Source organism: Rutidosis leptorrhynchoides, chromosome 3 (assembly GCF_046630445.1).
Source record: "Rutidosis leptorrhynchoides isolate AG116_Rl617_1_P2 chromosome 3, CSIRO_AGI_Rlap_v1, whole genome shotgun sequence".
Taxonomy (NCBI): Eukaryota; Viridiplantae; Streptophyta; class Magnoliopsida; order Asterales; family Asteraceae; genus Rutidosis; species Rutidosis leptorrhynchoides.
In genome coordinates, this window is record NC_092335.1 from 471,709,232 (window position 1) to 471,725,271 (window position 16,040).

Consider the following 16,040-nt stretch of genomic DNA (forward strand, 5'->3'; position numbering starts at 1 on the left):
TAACTTGCTCCGACACTACTTGTTCCGCCATTACTCGTTCCGACACCATTTGTTCCTTTCGTTCTATTAACCCCTGGTCCGTAGACCTCACACTTCGCCGCGCTATGACCATTTCTTTTACACTTGTTGCAAAATTTGGTGCAGAACCCCGAGTGATACTTTTCACACCTATGGCATAGCTGCTTCTGATTGTTGTTGTTGTTGCGGTTATTATTGTTGTTGGGATGATTGTTGTAGTTGCTGTTGTTGTTGTTGTTGTTGTTGTTGTTGTTGTTGGGCCGTTTGTTGATGTTGCGATTGTTGGGATAATTGTTGCGATTATTGTTGTAATTGCTGTTGTTGTTGTATTGGTGATTCTTATCACCGTTTTCCTCCCACTTTCTTTTGACTTGCTTCACATTGGCCTCTTCAGCAGTCTGTTCTTTAATTCTTTCTTCAATCTGGTTCACTAGTTTGTGAGACATTCTACATGCCTGTTGTATGGAGGCGGGCTCGTGTGAACTTATATCTTCTTGGATTCTTTTCGGTAATCCTTTCACAAACGCGTCGATCTTCTCTTCCTCATCTTCGAATGCTCCCGGACACAATAGGCACAATTCTGTGAATCGTCTTTCGTACGTGGTAATATCAAATCCTTGGGTTCGTAACCCTCTAAGTTCTGTCTTGAGCTTATTGACCTCGGTTCTGGGACGGTACTTCTCGTTCATCAAGTGCTTGAATGCTGACCACGGTAGTACGTACGCATCGTCTTGTCCCACTTGCTCTAGATAAGTATTCCACCATGTTAACGCAGAACCTATGAAGGTATGCGTAGCGTACTTTACTTTGTCCTCTTCAGTACACTTACTTATGGCAAACACCGATTCGACCTTCTCGGTCCACCGTTTCAATCCGATCGGTCCTTTGGTTCTATCAAATTCCAAAGGTTTGCAGGCAGTGAATTCTTTGTAGGTGCATCCTACACGATTTCCTGTACTGTTAGATCCAAGGTTATTGTTGGTATGTAGCGCAGCCTGTACTGCGGCTATGTTTGAAGCTAGAAAAGTACGAAATTCCTCTTCATTCATATTCACGGTGTGTCGAGTAGTCGGTGCCATTTCCTTCAAAATAGTCAAATGGAACAAGTTAATCATACAGAATATTAAGAGTAGTTAATAGTATTTCGTAGCATAATATGAACTCATTTATAAAAGCTTTTTCTTCATATTAGCGTTTCATAAGTTTAAATTCGGGTAGTACCTACCCGTTAAGTTCATACTTAGTAGCTAATATACAATTCAACTACTACAATTCTATATGAAAAACTGATTATAATAATATTTCGCGTTCAAACTTTTATACAATATTTTACAAACTTACAATACCGCTTATTTTACATAAAGTATGAAATATAGCACACAATAACTTTGATACAAGATAGTTGTGAAGATAATTCTAGCTAGTACACAAGTCGTTCAGCAAAGGCAATAAAGACACGTAATTCATACGTCCAGAAACAAGTCATGCATTCTGGTTTTACTAGGACTACTTCCCATCCTTGGTCTTGTGGAACATAACCGTTATGGCCGTTGATAAGACAGCGTGTTGTAACATCGTCAAAGGGAAGAGGGTTACGTAATGTCCAACAGTCCCGTAACAATCTAAAAACCTCATTTCTTACCCCAATTACCGACTCCGTCACTTGTGGGAACGTTTTGTTTAATAGTTGTAGCCCGATGTTCTTGTTCTCACTTTGGTGAGAAGCGAACATTACTAATCTGTAAGCATAACATGCTTCTTTATGTTGCATGTTAGCCGCTTTTTCTAAATCACGAAGTCCAATATTCGGATATATTGAGTCAAAATAATTTATTAACCCATTGCGTAAAATAGCATTTGGGTTCCCCGCAATATATGCGTCAAAGTAAACACATCGTAACTTATGGATTTCCCAATGTGATATCCCCCATCTTTCGAACGAAAGCCTTTTATAAACCAAGGCATTCTTGGAACGTTCTTCGAATGTCTTACAAACTGATCTCGCCTTAAATAGTTGTGCCGAAGAATTCTGACCGACTCTAGACAAGATTTCATCAATCATGTCTCCGGGTAGGTCTCTTAAAATATTGGGTTGTCTATCCATTTTGTGTTTTTATACTGTAAAATAGATAAGAGTTAGATTCATAAAAAAAAATACTTATTAATACAAGCAATTTTTACATATATCATAAAGCATAAGCACACTATATTTTACTTATATTACACCACACGAATACAACTATCTTATTCCGACTCGCTTGTTTCTTCTTCTTCAGTTTTGGTTCGTTTTGCCAAGTTTCTAGGGATATATGATGTTCCCCTAATACGAGCCATCGTTATCCACATTGGTTTAGAAAAACCTGGTGGTTTAGAGGTTCCCGGGTCATTGTTACAACTTAAGGACTTCGGGGGTTGACGATACATATAAAGTTCATCGGGGTTAGAATTAGATTTCTATATTTTTATGCCCTTTCCCTTATTATTTTCTTTTGCCTTTTTAAATTCAGTTGGGGTAATTTCTATAACATCATCGGAATTCTCGTCGGAATCCGATTCATCGGAGAATTGGTAATCCTCCCAATATTTTGCTTCCTTGGCGGAAACACCATTGACCATAATTAACCTTGGTCGGTTGGTTGAGGATTTTCTTTTACTTAACTGTTTTATTATTTCCCCCACCGGTTCTATTTCTTCATCCGGTTCCGATTCTTCTTCCGGTTCCGACTCTTCTTCCGGTTCCTCTTCGGGAACTTGTGAATCAGTCCACGAATCATTCCAATTTACATTTGACTCTTCATTATTATTAAGCGAGTCAATGGGACTTGTTCTAGAGGTAGACATCTATCACATAATATCAAACGCGTTAAGAGATTAATATATCACATAATATTCACATGTTAAAAATATATAGTTTCCAACAAAATTTGTTAAGCAATCATTTTTCAAGTAAACACGGTCGAAGTCCAGACTCACTAATGCATCCTAACAAACTAGATAAGACACACTAATGCAAAATTCTGGTTCTCTAAGACCAACGTTCTGATACCAATTGATTAAAAACGTTCCATATTAATTGATTTCGTTGCGAGGTTTTGACCTCTATATGAGACGTTTTTCAAAGAGTGCATCCATTTTTAAAACAAACCATAACCTTTATTTCATAAATAAAGGTTTAAAAAGCTTTACGTAGATTATCAAATAATGATAATCTAAAATATCCTGTTTACACACGACCATTACATAATGGTTTACAATACAAATATGTTACATCGAAATCAGTTTCTTGAATGCAGTTTTTACACAGTATCATACAAACATGGACTCCAAATCATGTCGTTATTTTAGTATGCAACAGCGGAAGCTCTTAGTATTCACCTGAGAATGAACATGCTTTAAACGTCAATAAAAATGTTGGTGAGTTATAGGTTTAACCTATATGTATCAAATCGTAACAATAGACGACAAGATTTCATATTTCAATACACATCCCATACATAGAGATAAAAATCATTCATATGTTGAACACCTGGTAACCGACATTAACAAGATGCATATATATAAGAATATCCCCATCATTCCAGGACACCCTTCGGATATGATATAAATTTTGAAGTACTAAAGCATCAGGTACTTTGGATGGGGTTTGTAATACCCCAGCTTAACATGACCACAATATTGTCCGCTTTGCCCGCAGGCGCACGACTTTTTCTTGGCGACCACACACGAGAAGCACTTTCCCAGGAGGTCACCCATCCTGGTAATGCTCTCGCCCGAGCACGCTTAACCACAACGTACTCGCACTTCTACTCAGCCTGTGATCCCAAAACGCGTTGTGTCATTTAAGCGTGAGTATTACCTTATAATCCCATGATCACTCATGTTCGTGGGCGATGTGGGATTTGCCTAGGGTGTTACATTCACCCCCCCTTAGGGACTCATCGTCCTCGATGAGGTTTGCCCCACCACCCCCAACGGCACATGAGTGGCTCTGATACCATTCTGTAACACCCCAGCTTAACATGACCACAATATTGTCCGCTTTGCCCGCAGGCGCACGACTTTTTCTTGGCGACCACACACGAGAAGCACTTTCCCAGGAGGTCACCCATCCTGTTAATGCTCTCGCCCGAGCATGCTTAACCACAACGTACTCGCACTTCTACTCAGCCTGTGATCCCAAAACGCGTTGTGTCATTTAAGCGTGAGTATTACCTTATAATCCCATGATCACTCATGTTCGTGGGCGATGTGGGATTTGCCTAGGGTGTTACAGGGTTTGTTAGGCCCAATAGATCTATCTTTAGGATTCGTGTCAATTAGGGTGTCTGTTCCCTAATTCTTAGATTACCAGACTTAATAAAAAGGGCCATATTCGATTTCGATAATTCAACCATAGAATGTAGTTTCACGTACTTGTGTCTATTTTGTAAATCATTTATAAAACCTGCATGTATTCTCATCCCAAAAATATTAGATTTTAAAAGTGGGACTATAACTCACTTTCACAGATTTTTACTTCGTCGAGAAGTAAGACTTGGCCACTGTTGATTCACGAACCTATAACAATATATACATGTATATTAAAGTATGTTCAAAATATATTTACAACACTTTTAATATATTTTGATGTTTTAAGTTTATTAAGTCAGCTGTCCTCGTTAGTAACCTACAACTAGTTGTCCACAGTTAGATGTACAGAAATAAATCGATAAATATTATCTTGAATCAATCCACGACCCAGTGTATACGTATCTCAGTATTGATCACAACTCAAACTATATATATTTTGGAATCAACCTCAACCCTGTATAGCTAACTCCAACATTCACATATAGAGTGTCTATGGTTGTTCCGAAATATATATAGATGTGTCGACATGATAGGTCGAAATATTGTATACGTGTCTATGGTATCTCAAGATTACATAATATACAATACAAGTTGATTAAGTTATGGTTGGAATAGATTTGTTACCAATTTTCACGTAGCTAAAATGAGAAAAATTATCCAATCTTGTTTTACCCATAACTTCTTCATTTTAAATCCGTGTTGAGTGAATCAAATTGCTATAGTTTCATATTGAACTCTATTTTATGAATCTAAATAGAAAAAGTATAGGTTTATAGTCGGAAAAATAAGTTACAAGTCATTTTTGTAAAGGTAGTCATTTCAGTCGAAAGAACGAAGTCTAGATGACCATTTTAGAAAACATACTTCCACTTTGAGTTTAACCATAATTTTTGGATATAGTTTCATGTTCATAATAAAAATCATTTTCTCAGAATAACAACTTTTAAATCAAAGTTTATCATAGTTTTTAATTAACTAACCCAAAACAGCCCGCGGTGTTACTACGACGGCGTAAATTCGGTTTTACGGTGTTTTTCGTGTTTCCAGGTTTTAAATCATTAAGTTAGCATATCATATAGATATAGAACATATGTTTAGTTAATTTTAAAAGTCAAGTTAGAAGGATTAACTTTTGTTTGCGAACAAGTTTAGAATTAACTAAACTATGTTCTAGTGATTACGAGTTTAAACCTTCGAATAAGATAGTTTTATATATATGAATCGAATGATGTTATGAACATAATTACTACCTCAAGTTTAGTAGGTAAACCTACTGGAAGTGACAAGAAATGATCTAGCTTCAAAGGGTCTTGGATGGCTTGAAAGTTCTTGAAGTAGGATCATGACACAAAAACAAGTTCAAGTAAGATTTTTACTCGAATTAAGATAGTTTATAGTTATAGAAATTGAATCAAAGTTTGAATATGAATATTACCTTGAATAAGAAAGATAACCTACTGTATATAACAAAGGTTTCTTGATCTTAGATGATTACTTGGAATGGATTAGAAAGCTTGGAAGTAAATTAGTAAACTTGAAGGGATTTTTGAAGTGTTCTTGAAGTGTTCTTCCTATGATGATTATAGCTTGATTCTTGAAGTGATTTTTGATGAAGATGATGATTAACTACTGGAAAAATACATTCATACTAGTGTGTGTGTGTTGAGAGAGAATTAGAAAGAGAATTGGAAGTGAAATGGAGTGAATGATGAGTGGTAATTGGTGAGTGGTGAGTGGGGTTAAAAGGAGTTCTAGTTAGTTGACTAGCTCATGGTAGAAGTTAAAATTGATTAGTCATACATGACATAATCAAGAGTGGAATCCCATGCTAGTTCCTATTGGTATATACCCATAGTAAGTACGTTTTGAAGCTGTGTATAATACGGGTAAGAATACGACTAGAATTCTTGATGAAAGAAAAGAATGGGAAAGTAACTGTAACCATTTTCGTTAAGTATGAGTGTTTTGATATATGTCTTGAAGTCTTCCAAAAGTATTTTAATACATCTAAATACACTACATGTATATACATTTTAACTGAGTCGTTAAGTCATCGTTAGTCGTTACATGTAAGTGTTGTTTTGAAACCTTTAAGTTAACGATCTCAATTAATGTTGTTAACCCATTGTTTATTATATCTAATGAGATGTTAAATTATTATATTATCATGATATTATGATATATTAATATATCTTAATATGATATATATACATTTAAATGTCGTTACAACGATAATCGTTACATATATGTCTCGTTTCGAAATCCTTAAGTTAGTAGTCTTGTTTATATGTATATAACTCATTGTTAATATACTTATGGAGATACTTACTTATCATAATCTCATGTTAACCATATGTATATCCATATATATATCGTCATGTTGTTTTTACAAGTTTTAACGTTCGTGAATCGCCGGTCAACTTGGGTGGTCAATTGTCTATATGAAACATATTTCAATTAATCAAGTCTTAACAAGTTTGATTGCTTAACATGTTGGAAACATTTAATCATGTAAATATCAATCTCAATTAATATATATAAACATGGAAAAGTTCGGATAGGATCTCTGAATTGTCCCTGAATATCCTCCGGATTCTCAATTGTGTGGTCGGGTTCAAAAAATGGATTATCGAAAATTTGAATTGGAGTACTTGGTTGACTGGATGACGATTCTAAAGAAAAATCAACGGTGACAATATTGGCTAGATGTCTTGATCTGGTTACAGGTGGTGAACGTATGAAAGGTGGTGAACGTTTTGCTCGGTGCATTCACTGAATATCCTATTAGTTATAAAAGATAAAAATTATATAAGTTATTAAATTAATAGACTTTTCTGATTTTGCCCACTTTTCGAATAGCCAATAGATGCAGCAGGGAGCCAGAACCCTTTAAATCGGAAGCTCACAACTCAGCCACTAACAAATCCAACTATTACTACGAAACAGAAAATTTTGGATGTCTATCAATTTAACCACTTAAAATAATTTTTCGTTGAAGTTTAAAGAAATTTAAAGAAGAAATAGAAAAAATTCTAAGTCCTAAAAACTAGAGCGAAAAAAATAAGAAAGAAAAAGAGCGCGTCGAAAAATAAAAGGTCGAAAAATAAGCGTCGAAAAATAATAAAAAGAACGTAGCGCGTCAAAACTTAAAAATTAAAAACTAAAAATTAAAAGTTGCGTCTAAAAATATTAAAGCTTAGAGAAATTCTAAATCTAAAACGGCATTATCTTAAAAAATACTAAAATCTTAAAACGGCGTCGCAAAATTCTAAAGCACCTAAATCTTAGTCTAAAGAAAAAGCACTTAAGGGATTTTACGGCAAAGCCTAAAAATCTAGAAATAAAAATAACTTTGGAAAAAGCTATGACTTAAAAACTAATTACGAACGAAAAATACAAATATTACGCTAAAACAAATAAAAAGATACAAAATATAATAATAAACTTAAAGTTGTAAAAAGTACAATTTTTATAAAAATATTATTTTTATATTATTTATTTTATAAAACTATTAATTTTATATATTTATAAAACTAATTAAACTAAATATACAAATTAAATTTAAAAACTAAATTAATTATTTAATTAATTAACCCTAATTAGGGTTTAGAATAATAATAATAATTAATACTTCGTAATTATTGCTGTTGGAAGTCAAACTGTGGCGTGTCAGATCAGGCCATGCGATCGCATGGTCTGGCTATATATATATATATATATATATATATATATATATATATATATATATATATATATATATTTTAAATTCTGTTTTAATATTTATATAAAATATTTATATAAATTAAATAAAAACTTATATTTTTACAAACTAAAAATAGAAATAGAAATATTTATAATTTATATATTTTATCAAACTCTTAAAAATATAAATATATTGTTATTCTTTTTTTTGTTTTTGTATTTTTAATAATTAAAACGTATTTTTACAAAGCGTATTTTTACAAAAGTAAATTAAAAAGAAATAAAGTCTTTTTCAAATTTTTTTTTTATATATAGCATTGCGCTTTCGGTGTTTTAGTGTCCCCGGCAGTGGCGCCAAAAATACTTGATGTGTGTAGAGGTGTATACAAAATAGTAGTATTTTTGCTACAAAATACTATTAAATACGATACAATTTTACACAAGTTATTTATTTATTTATAAAGTGGATATATCTAAACTTTGCTACAACACTTATAGGCAATGTACCTAATCGTACAGTAGTGTAGTTTTTAGTAAGTCCGGTTCGTCCACAGGGAACTCGCCAAGTTTAACGCTATATTTTTTAACTTATAATTGTAAAAATACAAAAATATATATAAGTAGTATTATTATTATAAAAGGGGGTTTTTACCGTTTAATGACCGGTTTGTCGATTTTAAAACTTTAGTCGCAGTTAAAACCTAATGTAAAATATTAAATATATAAAACACTTAATTTAAAGCGTAAAGTAAATAACGATAATGAAATTGTGATAAATAAAAGTGCAATAAATAAAATTGCGATAATTAAAAAGTACGATAATTAAAAGTGCAATTAAATAAAATGACAGTAAATAAAAGTGCGATAATTAAAAGTGCAATTAAATATGAAATAAAGGAATTATGCTTATTTAAACTTCCGTAATCATGATGTTTGACGTGTTGATTTTAGTTTATTACCATGGGTTAATTGTCCTTTGTCCTGGATTATTCAATATGTCCATACGGATTTGTCCATAATAGTCCATCAGTCATAATCATAAAATGCGGAAGTCTTCGTCAAATTATTCTTATTCCCGAAGTCAAATATTCCAACTAATTGGGGATTCGAATTGTAACAAGATCTTAATACTTTGTTTAATGAATACACCGGGTTATCGACTGCGTGTAGTCCAAGGTTTTACTACTTTGTTAACAATTACACCAATTACCCTTGAATGTAATCCACCCCTGTTTTAACTAGTCCATTAACTATTAATCCAATCTTGTGTCCGGTAAAATGAACAATTATTGGTATTTATAGATATCCCGCCCACCGTACCCAGTCAAGCGTATGTGGTTATATATAAATATGTCAAATTATAAGTCTATATATTAAATTAACGAGGTATCGTTAAGTTAATATAAAGCCCATTAATAGCCCATAGTCTAATTTCCACAAGTGTCGTTCTTTTGTCCAAACCCCAATTATGGTACAAAGCCCAATTACCCAATTTTAATATTTAGCCCAACATCACGATTACTTCGGCTTAAATAAGCATAATAATAACTTAGCTACGAGACATTAATTTAAAAAGGTTGAACATAACTTACAATGATTAATAATAGCGTAGCGTTACACGGACAGAATTTCGACTTACACCCTTACAACATTCGCTAACATACCCTTATTATTAGAATTAAAATTAAAATATATATATATATATATATATATATATATATATATATATATATATATACGAGTGAGAGATAGATAAAGAAAAAGATGTGTTAATTTGAGCCAAAACACGCGAAATTTATAGATGTGGCCTGATAATTGGGGTCATGCGATCGCATGGTTTTCCTTCTTCCTGGCCATGCGATCGCATGGCCAGCTGGGAGAGTTCACATGTTGTTGTTTGCTTCTTGCCGACGGTTTTTAAATAATAATATAATATATAAATAATTTTAAGAATTAATTATATATTATATTATATTCATGTGCATAGTTGACTTGTAATTTTTAGTCCGTTGCTTCGAGCGTTGAGAGTTGACTCTGGTCCCGGTTCCGGATTTTCGAACGTCCTTGCGTACAATTTAGTATCTTGTATTTTGCGTTTTGCGTCTTGTACTCTTGTAATTTTGAGACGTTTTTCATCAATAATTTGAACCACTTTGATTGTACTTTGTACTTTTGAGCTTTTTGGTCGTTTGCGTCTTCAATTCGTCGAATCTGTCTTTTGTCTTCACCTTTTATTATTTAAACGAATATCACTTGTAAATAGAACAATTGCAACTAAAAGTTTGTCTTTCTTGAGGGATAATGCTATGAAATATATGTTCGTTTTTAGCATTATCAATATACTTATAACCTTTTAATTTAACAACAATCCCCTAATTATTATAGTCAAAATAGAAGTTTTAACTCTCTTTTTTAGCCGTTGTCCATCACAAAAAGTAATGATGCTAATGTAAAAATGTAATGATGTGTTTGCATTTCAGGAGATTTCAGTAATGATGCTTATGTACAACTGTAATGATGCTTATGTTCAGGGATTTCATTTCAGAAATGAAAGCGTAATGATGTATTTGCACCAACACTAATGACGTGTTTGCACAAATACATCAATGATACCATGGATTAGGAAAAATGTATGCATAATCTTCATGACTTCAGGGAATTTCAGCAATGAAATCGTAAGTATTCTCTATCGAGAAGATAATAAACCCATTACGACATCAAACTTTATCCCGTTGTAAAAACCTCCACAAAATACTATTTATAAGGTTAAATTACTTTTACATCATATGCCTTTGTGTGATTATGCATGCAGGGAGGTTCTAACCCAGCCTATGCTTCAGATATTCAGTGTTGATTATGTGACTCTTGTTTGAGAGAATAATTGAGCTAATCCTGCTTATTTCCTCTCTTGTAAGTTTGTTGCTAAATCGCCTAAAATCTTATAGTTTAATTCATCCTGCACGCATCAGGTAGTTTCTCTAGAGTTGCACTATAGAGTATGGGTTTCTTTATTAAACTTTTTTATATGTAGAGTAAGGAAATCAACAGTTGCTCAAATCAGGTCTAACAACTATGGTTAGGGAGATTGTTTTATTTAGCTATCTGTTTTTTGTAGGCTGATCAACTTTGCGAAAAAACATTGACTACCTTGACTTCAATGCTGACAACAAGACAATTTGTACTAGCATTATTGTCAATTAATGCATACTTCAACAGGCTTACAACATGAACGGGTTGATGTTGTAAGCAGTCATGTTCTCACCCTTAAACTTTTTTATGTGTATTTGTAAAATCAAAAGTTTACTTACTTGAAAATGGGGTGTAAATCTTTCGTTTATAACTTGCCACAATTCATACTTATTTTCTTTATGTGTCTAATTCTAATGTTTTTGATATTTGGTGATTTATTATTCACATATATTGTACTCATATTACTTATATTAATAACAAAATAAGTTATTAAGAATCTATTTTTATGATCTTGTATGATAAAATACCCGCGAATGCGCGGGTTATAAACTAGTTATAATTATAATTAAATTTTGTTTTTTTCTTTTTGTTTTTCAGTTTTAGCCGAAATCAAATCGAATAAAAAATCAATTTTCAGTTCAGTTTCAGTTTTTTATTTGCGTTTGATCTTCGGTTCGATTCGTTTCATTTTTGTACATGAATTCGGTTTCCATCGATTTCGGTTTTGCTTTTAGAAGTTTTAAAATCTAAAACAGAACTTGAAAAACTGATAAAATAAAAAACCACCTTACTCTGTTAGAAGGTGATACTTGGTGATGTTTAAATACAAAACTAAAACAATTAATATTCACCATGTCGAATTGAGGCCTGAACAACTAGAAGGAATGAGTAATAAATAACAATCCTTTAAAATCAGATCGTAACCAGTTCAATAGTGTTTACTGAAAATTACTATCACATTATTTCATAGTAAAAACCTATATACAGTTTTGGTTACATGATACAATTGAAATAGGAATAGGAAGTTATATTACCAGACAAAAAGAGCGTGATTGTGCTTCTACAACTAACCACTTTCTAAATCTACAAGTTTTCAACTTTTACTATGTGAAACGCCATTTTCACCCGTTTTATCGATGACTATATCGGTAAGCGAACTGGGCTCGATCTCTTCCAACATTTTAACAACCATCCTCATTGAGGGTCTAAGCGCCGGGAGCTTCATCGTGCAGCGGACTGCAATGCTTAACACCTTAACCGCCTCCTCCTTTGATTCCTTTAAAATGCTCGGGTCCACCAACGCGACGACGTCATCTTTACTTCGCATTTCATTGTGAACCCAATAAACTATGTCCTTATTTTCACCAAATTCGGGTTCCATGGGCTTTTTCCCGGTTACCAGTTCCATTAAAACAACCCCAAAACTATAAATATCACTTTTTTCTGTCACATTAGTTGTGTATCCGTATTCTGCAGAAAAAAAGATGCATGAATAACAACATAAATCAGTTTTTAACTGAAATTTTAAACTAGATCAAACACATTTTTTATTTTTTGTTTTCTCACAAAAACTAGATGTCTCCCTCTATTTAAGCGTTGTTGCACATAAAAGTTTCTATAAAAGACAAGGTGCAAAAGTAGTCCTACTCAGTAGTCCATGAGTCCCCGACTACTTTTGCACCTGGTCTAGTCCCGATTAGTCCATGAGTCACCGACTAGTCGGGAGTGGTCCCGTACTAAAAAAACTAGTTCCAACTAGGCCCGAGTCGCTCAAAAGTTCAGATTTAATCAGTCAAAGTTAGGTATATTTGGTCAAAATTGATTTAATTAAGTCAAAAACAGTCAAAGCCAGTTGGTCAACGCCTGACTAGTCCCCGAATTAACGATTAGTCTCTACAAAGTCCCAACTAACTAGTCCCGGTCCATGACAAACCTTACCAGGAGCGATGTAACCGTAGGTTCCAGCAATCGTATGGGTCGAGTCCACGACCTTTTCACTTTGCACAATCTTCGCTAGACCAAAATCAGCTATTTTCGGTTTCATCTCTTCATCCAACAAAATATTACTCGACTTCACATCTCGATGTATCACCGGTCTATCACACGCGTGATGTAAATACTCCAATCCCCTTGCAGCCCCCAACGCGATCTCATATCGAACACTCCAATCCATCTCGATCTTCTGATACGTATGCAACCGGTCCCACAAACTCCCATTCGGCATATACTCATACACCAACAAATTCGAATCCTCACTACTAATACTACAATACAACTTCACCACATTCATATGACGAAGCGAACTCAAAGCCGCCACCTCGGCATCATATTCCCGCCATCGACTTTTTCCTTTCGGTAAAATCGCACTACTACTACGACTACTACTCCAACTACCAGAATCCGAATCCGCGGACCCCGGTTTCCACATATGTTTCACCGCTAGTTGTTCGCCGCATTCAAGAACGACCTTATAAACATTGCCGGAACCGCCTTTTCCGATTATATTATCTTCATTGAGTAATCTCAAAACTTCGTCTTCTCTAATCTTAAGAACATGAAACCGTTTCACGTCCCACGAATAAACCCGGTTGACCGGGCTTTGACCATTGTTCTTACGCAGCTTAATAAAGAGCAAAAATAACAACGATAACAACACCAAAACCGAACCAGCTATGAAACAATACACGCCAACTTGTAACCGGTTTTCTGACTTGTGAGAAACCGATGAACACGCCCGAAGATCCTTACTTCCATCGGCACATAAACCCGGGTTCCCGGCAAAACTGCCATTGTACGCGACCCATAAAAGGGACTGTGGGACCCGCCCAGTCAACATGTTGTTGGACAAGTCAATAATAGTCAACCTCAACGACGATAACCTCATCGGAATTACACCTGACAACTTGTTGTTCGATAGGGTTAATGAGTTTAAGCTCGGTAAAGCCCCTAAACTTGCTGGAATCGGGCCCGATAACGAGTTCCTAGCGAGATTAATTTCGTTTAACGAAACACAAGAGCCTAAAGATTCTGGAATAGAATCCGAAAACATGTTATCTTCTAAGTGAAGATTAATTAGGTTCTTCAATTCACCAATATTCGAAGGAATTTGACCCGTAAACTTATTCGAAACCAGCTCGATTTCCACTAACGATGAAACGTTCGAAATTTCCTTTGGTAGTTCACCCGAAAATCGATTGTTAGATAAATAAAGCTGTGTTAATGAGCTTGATTCACCAATATTTGAACCCACTTGACCCTCAAACTGATTCATTGCAAGATCAATCATACTTAACTTAGGCAAACTCCAAATCCCATCAGGAACTTGGCCCGAAAGCGAATTATTACTCAATCTTAACCGAAGTAACGAAGAACAACCTGTATACGACTCCGGCAACCCGCCCGTAAAGTTGTTTTCGAGCATCAAAAGTTGTTTCATTGTCCCCATTTTACACATATCAGGTGGAATCAAACCAGTTAAAAAGTTTTGTGATACATCAATGAATTCAAACTCGGCCCATGACCCGATTTTCGCAGGTAGTTCACCCACAAACTTATTATCATAAACTGAAAACTGCTTCAAAAACTTAAACTCACCAAACTCTTGAGGAATTAAACCCGAAAACCCGTTTTCAAACAACTGTATAGATTCTAACCGATTCAACGTTCTTAACTCGGATATATCACCTTCAAGACTATTATTCGACACATCGAATTGAACAAGATTAACTAGATTACTTAACCCAATTGGAAGAACACCTGAAAATTCATTATCATAAAGCTCAAGCCTTGTAAGTTTTGTAAGTTTCGTGATCCCAATCGGAATTTTACCCACCATAAAACTGTCTGCAAGCTCGAAACTTTGTAACAAGCTCAAGTTTCCGATTTGTTCTGGTAATTCACCTTCAATGCTACAATTCGAAAGATAAATCGTGTATAGATTTTTAAGGTTTAATATCTCTAAAGGAAACGGATTTTTATCAAAATGATTGTCTCCTAAACTTAAATAACCAAGAGCGGACATGTTTCTGAGCGATTTCCATGGAAATCGCCCAGAAAATCCGCTCAGGTTTAAATTTAGAAACTCGATACGTGACAATAACGATAAATCCGGAATTTCACCGGAAAATGAATTATCACCCAAATCAAGGTAATTCAAATTAGTACAATTTGATAAATGGGTTGTGATTGCTCCGTACAAAAGATTTGACCCGAGTGAGATTTTTTGGAGTGAATTTATGGAGCAAATTGACTCGAAAGAAACGGTACCCGTGAGTTGTTGTTGTGAAAGATTGATTTCTGTAACTGAATTAACGGAATTACAAATAATTCCGGTGAAGTTGCAAATTGGAATTTGATCATTCCATGAGGTGAAAAGTTGTGAGTTTGAAGTTTGGAGGGTGGATTTGAATTTGTACAGAATTTGGCGTTGGTCTGATTGAGAAGATGAGTGGAGTGTTGAGTGGAGGAGAATTAGAAGGAAGGGAATAAGACGAAGGTGACCGGAGATTGGTTCCGACGACATTCCGGCTGGTCTAACGGATAATGGAGGGAGTTTTTTTTTATTTTTTTATTTTTGGTTAAAGCTTTATTATTGGGTTGACATGTGAATGGGAAACCAACAAGATATTTAGTTTGGTTTATTGCGTAGAAGTTTCATAGTTCACATGATAAAACAAAATATGACACTAGTTCACCAAATCATCACTAGTTGGAGTATAGTTTATTAACACATTTAATTTGATTTGATTTTACAAAGTAATAGAAACGAATTTAATTATCATAATATTGTTTTTGACATTCTTCACAGTTCACATGATTAAACAAACGAATAATGATATGTACACAACCTATTTTTGTTATGTACACAACATTTATGCTTTACAGTTTTATACAGTACAATACTGTAAAGCAAAATGATTGTGTACATAATAAAAATAGGTTGTGTACATATCTTCTCAAATAGAAGATTTTTATTAACTGTCTATTTGAAGAGTACATCG

General features: G+C 34.2%; 1 protein-coding gene across 1 annotated transcript; it reads right to left on the reverse strand.

Moving 5' to 3' along the window:
* Positions 1–11,941: 11,941 nt before the first annotated feature.
* LOC139898116 (receptor-like protein kinase 7) lies at positions 11,942–15,623 on the reverse strand. The gene is made up of 2 exons (XM_071880826.1): positions 12,979–15,623; positions 11,942–12,510 (listed from the first exon to the last, which is right to left on the reverse strand). The coding sequence occupies exons 1-2, from the start codon at positions 15,560–15,562 to the stop codon at positions 12,134–12,136; spliced, it is 2,961 nt and encodes a 986-aa protein (XP_071736927.1). The 5' UTR covers positions 15,563–15,623; the 3' UTR covers positions 11,942–12,133.
* Positions 15,624–16,040: the final 417 nt, after the last annotated feature.

Excerpts from the sequence above, each read along its gene's own strand:
- LOC139898116 (XM_071880826.1), bottom strand. The coding sequence starts at position 15,562 with ATGTCGTCGGAACCAATCTCCGGTCACCTTCGTCTTATTCCCTTCCTT. Across the intron at positions 12,511-12,978 it reads CTACGGTTACATCGCTCCTG|AATACGGATACACAACTAAT; the intron begins GTAAGGTTTGTC and ends TTTTTTCTGCAG.